General features: G+C 55.8%; 1 protein-coding gene across 1 annotated transcript in view; it reads left to right on the forward strand.

Annotated features, from left to right (window-relative positions):
• Positions 1 to 637: 637 nt before the first annotated feature.
• Positions 638 to 3,912, forward strand: part of LAMC2 (laminin subunit gamma 2) — a gene marked incomplete at its 5' end in the record, with an annotated part of 11,147 nt that continues 7,872 nt past the window's right edge. The window contains 7 exon segments of the mRNA XM_010165560.1: positions 638 to 767; positions 1,562 to 1,660; positions 1,885 to 2,021; positions 2,393 to 2,515; positions 2,645 to 2,834; positions 3,178 to 3,290; positions 3,617 to 3,835. Of these exon segments, the coding sequence (XP_010163862.1) occupies positions 638 to 767; positions 1,562 to 1,660; positions 1,885 to 2,021; positions 2,393 to 2,515; positions 2,645 to 2,834; positions 3,178 to 3,290; positions 3,617 to 3,835 (1,011 nt within the window).

Raw genomic sequence — 3,912 nt, forward strand, 5'->3', positions numbered from 1 at the left:
CAGGGAGGAGCAGCCACAGCTTCTCTGGCCAACCTGGGCCAATGTCTCACCATCTTCATCATAAAACATTTCTTCCTCGCATCCAATCTCAACTGCCCTGGGCACAACTGGAGGCCATTTCCTCTTGTCCTGTCCCTTGGTCCTTGGTTGGACAGACCCACCCCCACCTCTCTCCACCCTCCTCCAAGGGACTTGGACAGAGCCAGAAGGTCTCCGCTCAGCCTCCTTTTCTCCAAGCTCAACACCCCCAGTTCCCTCAGCCACAAGGGAACTCAGCACACTTGTGCTCCAGACCCTTCCCCAGCTCCGTTGCCCTTCTCTGGACATGCTCCAGCACCTCCATGTCCTTCTTGGAGTGAGGGGCCCAAAACTCAACACAGCACTCCAGGTCCTTTGTATCTGGTCAATGCCTGCTGAGATTTGTCTCCTCCAAGTCTCGTGCATCAGCTGGGGAGGCTGGAACAGCTTTAACAACCAGACTTGGAGTGACAGTCCTGTGCTCGGACCTCAGGGGAGGACCAGTGGCTGAGGTTGTGTTGCTGCTGCAATAACAGGGTGGTGCTTTGTCCCCCTGTCCCACACAAGCACCACCAGGAGGTGCCTATCCAAACCTCTCCTGTCTCTGCTCTCCCCACAGGCTCCCTCAGCCCACAGTGTGACAGCGATGGCCGGTGCAGCTGCAAACCCGGCGTGATGGGCAAGAAGTGTGACCGGTGCCAGCCGGGCTTCGAGTCCTTCTCCCAGGCCGGGTGCCAGAGGAGCGGGCAGTAAGTGCTGGTGACCATGGGTGGCATGGGGACAGCTGGAAGGCCAGCCTCCAGAGCAGCTGTGAAGGACCCATGCAATAGTGTCAAAATTGGAGCTTAACCATGCTCTGAGGCGACTGCTTTATTATCCAGATAAGGCCAAGCAGGGACCAGCCAGGGTGAAATAAAACCTGCCCACGTGCAGGTCTGCCCAGTGCTGGTGGCCACTGACAAGGATTGTCCCCTTGCAAAGATGTATCTGCAAAAATCAACCCCTTCTTTTGCACAAATCCACATTTAAACACATTTTGAAGTGTTTCTGGTTCAGTTTCCTCAGCTTTGTGTCCTCTTCTTCCTCGCTTTGCCCCACTGTTGCTCCCTCAGGTCTACCAGTTGGCAAAGGGTTGGGGCAAGGGCTGGCTGCCATGCCTGGCCTCCTGCCCAAGCCTCCCTGGGGTCTTGCTGCCTGTTGGAGCTCAGCCAGGGTCTCTTAACCTCATCCAGGCTCTCTTAAGCTCAGCAGAGCTTTGCTTTGCTCTTGTACGTGGGTCTTGCAACCATCCCAGGTGCTTCTCCTGAGCGAGCTGGTGCTCTGGGATGTCCCGGGGCAGGAGCGTTGGGCATCATCTCAGCCTGGCACCCATACTGCTGCAGCTGGGTTACTTAGAGGGTTTGCTCTGCTGGTTTTCTTTCCCCTTCTAGCATGGGACTGGTATCTGGGGGGGTTCTCTGCTGTCTTCTACAACAGCTGGGGGCACTGAGCTCCCAGGCTGAGCTGGAAATCCAGCTGGAGGTTCCCGCTGTCCCTGTTGCAGGAGCCTGGGGTGCGAGTGTGACCCGGCTGGCAGCGCAGGGGGCTGCCTCTCCGGCCGCTGTGTCTGCAAGGCGAGTGCTACCGGAGAGCGGTGCGAGAGGTGGGTGTCAGCAGGACTTGTCACACCATTACATGGCATGTCCTCTATCTCCCTGGCAGTGCCTGCATGCCTGTTTATCCATCCCAGCCTGGAGGTCACCTCAAACTGTGGTGATGGCTGTGTGGCATGGCTGTGTGGCATGGCTGTCATTAGAGGGCTGGTTGTATTGACCAGGAACAGGGGAAAATGGACTTGAATGTTGTCACCTTCTTGTGTTTTCCCAGGTGCAAACGAAACTTCTATAACCTAGAGGCCAGAAACCCCGCGGGATGCTCCCCCTGCTTTTGCTACGGGCACTCGGCTGTGTGTGTCAGCGCGGACAACCACAGCGTCTACAACATCACCTCCACCTTCCAGCAAGGTGAAGCCCAAGCAGGACATCCCTACAGCTCCTGGGGCTGTTTGCCATTCCTCCTCTTTGACGTGCTGGAGGAGCTGCCTGGTTCTCAGCCCTGCTGGGTGTCCCTGTGCTTTGATGGGTGGGATGGCTTGATCGTAGGCAGAAGTAGGGTGCAAGGGTTGGAAGGAGTGTAGGCTTGCTTCATCATGTCTTTCCTGCCACTTGGGAGGAAAGCCCCATGCTCAGCCTGGCTTATTTTCAGAAGTATCTCCCTTCTCTGAGGTCAAGGGGTAGGAAGCCAGAGGTTTTCATAAGACACAGCTCTAGAAAGATGCTGGAGTCTAGGAAACACCTCTCCTGTCCCTGCTGACTGCTCCTTGTTGGTGCTCCAGGTACGGAAGGCTGGCGAGGTGTCCATGAAAGTGGCTCCCCAGCCCAGCTCCAGTGGTCCCCACGCCATCAGGATGTCTTCATAGCAACGAGGAGATCGGAGCCAATATACTTCATGGCACCTGGTAGGTGTGGGATTGGTGAGGGGGAGAGGTGACAATGTCCCCGTTGCTTGGTCTGATCCCCTGAACCAAGCCTTTAGGAGGAAGGCAAGATTTTAAGCCTTTAATTTTCTCATTTCCATCCCTTTGCAGGCAAATTCCTTGGGAACCAGCAGCTGAGCTATGGCCAGACACTCTCCTTCGATTATCGCCTGGACCGAGGGGGACGCCAGCCGTCTCCACATGATGTGGTCCTAGAAGGAGATGGCCTGAGAGTCACTGCCCCCTTCTTGCCCCAAGGGAAGATTCTGCCCTGTGGTGTCAGCCAGACATACACCTTCAGGTAAAGGGGGATGCTGAGGCAAGATGAGAAAGAAAAGCTGTGGCTTCAAGGAGCTCCTGGATTCAGCCATGATCTCTTGGTGGTGGCAAATGGTTGCCTAGTTTGGGCTGGATGCATCTCAGATGCTTCTCTCCTGGATGAGGAGGTTACTTTCTGAGAGGAGCAGTAGAAAATCTGGCTTGAGGTTGGGTTGGGTACTTTGCTGGGGGTCATTCACATGGGTAGAGGTTGTTTCCCAAAGCCTTGAGCTCAAGAAGGAGATGGGAGAGGGCTGCTGCATTTTCTTGATGAGACATCTCTCTTTCTTGAAACGGGTTCCACTTCTCCCCACTCCCACGGGCAGGTTGGACGAGCACCCAAGCAGCAAGTGGAGCCCGAGGCTGAATCACTTTGAATATCGCAGGCTGCTGGGAAACCTGACAGCTCTCTGGATCCGAGCCACCTTCGGGGAGTACAGTAAGTGAGGGGACAGCACGAGGTTGGCTTCTCCTCATTGCTGGAGACGCCAAGTCTCCAGATGGAGACACTTTTGTTAAAGGGTATTAAAAAATAAAAATAATAATTAAAAAAGCGCCCTAAGATGGGCAAAATGAAATGATGAAGAAATTGAGCAGGATGGCAACAGTGGGGACAGCAAAGCCTTGGCTCTGCTCCACCTTGGTTCTGGTCCACCTGCCCACAGGTGTTGTCATGAAATGTGTGACCTGTGCAGGTCCTGGCTGTGGGGGACTTGCAGGTGGAGCTGCTGGCCCCCGCACATGACCGGCTGTATCTCCCTCCAGGCACTGGCTACATCGACAACGTCACCCTGGTGTCAGCACAGCCCATGGCCGGAGTCCCCGCTCCCTGGGTGGAGCAGTGCGAGTGCCCAGCGGGGTACCAGGGGCAGTTCTGTGAGAGGTGTGCTCCTGGCCACCGCAGAGATGCCCCCAACCTGGGCCCCTTCAGCATCTGCGTGCCGTGCAATTGCCAGGGAGGAGGAAATTGTGATCCTGACACCGGTAAGAGAAGCCACCACCATGTTGGGCTAGTAGGGACTGCAGGGGGGCTGCCTGCATCCTGAGAATTGAGCTATAGG

The sequence above is a fragment of the Antrostomus carolinensis genome, unplaced genomic scaffold (assembly GCF_000700745.2).
Source record: "Antrostomus carolinensis isolate BGI_N321 unplaced genomic scaffold, ASM70074v2 scaffold26223, whole genome shotgun sequence".
NCBI lineage: Eukaryota > Metazoa > Chordata > Aves > Caprimulgiformes > Caprimulgidae > Antrostomus > Antrostomus carolinensis.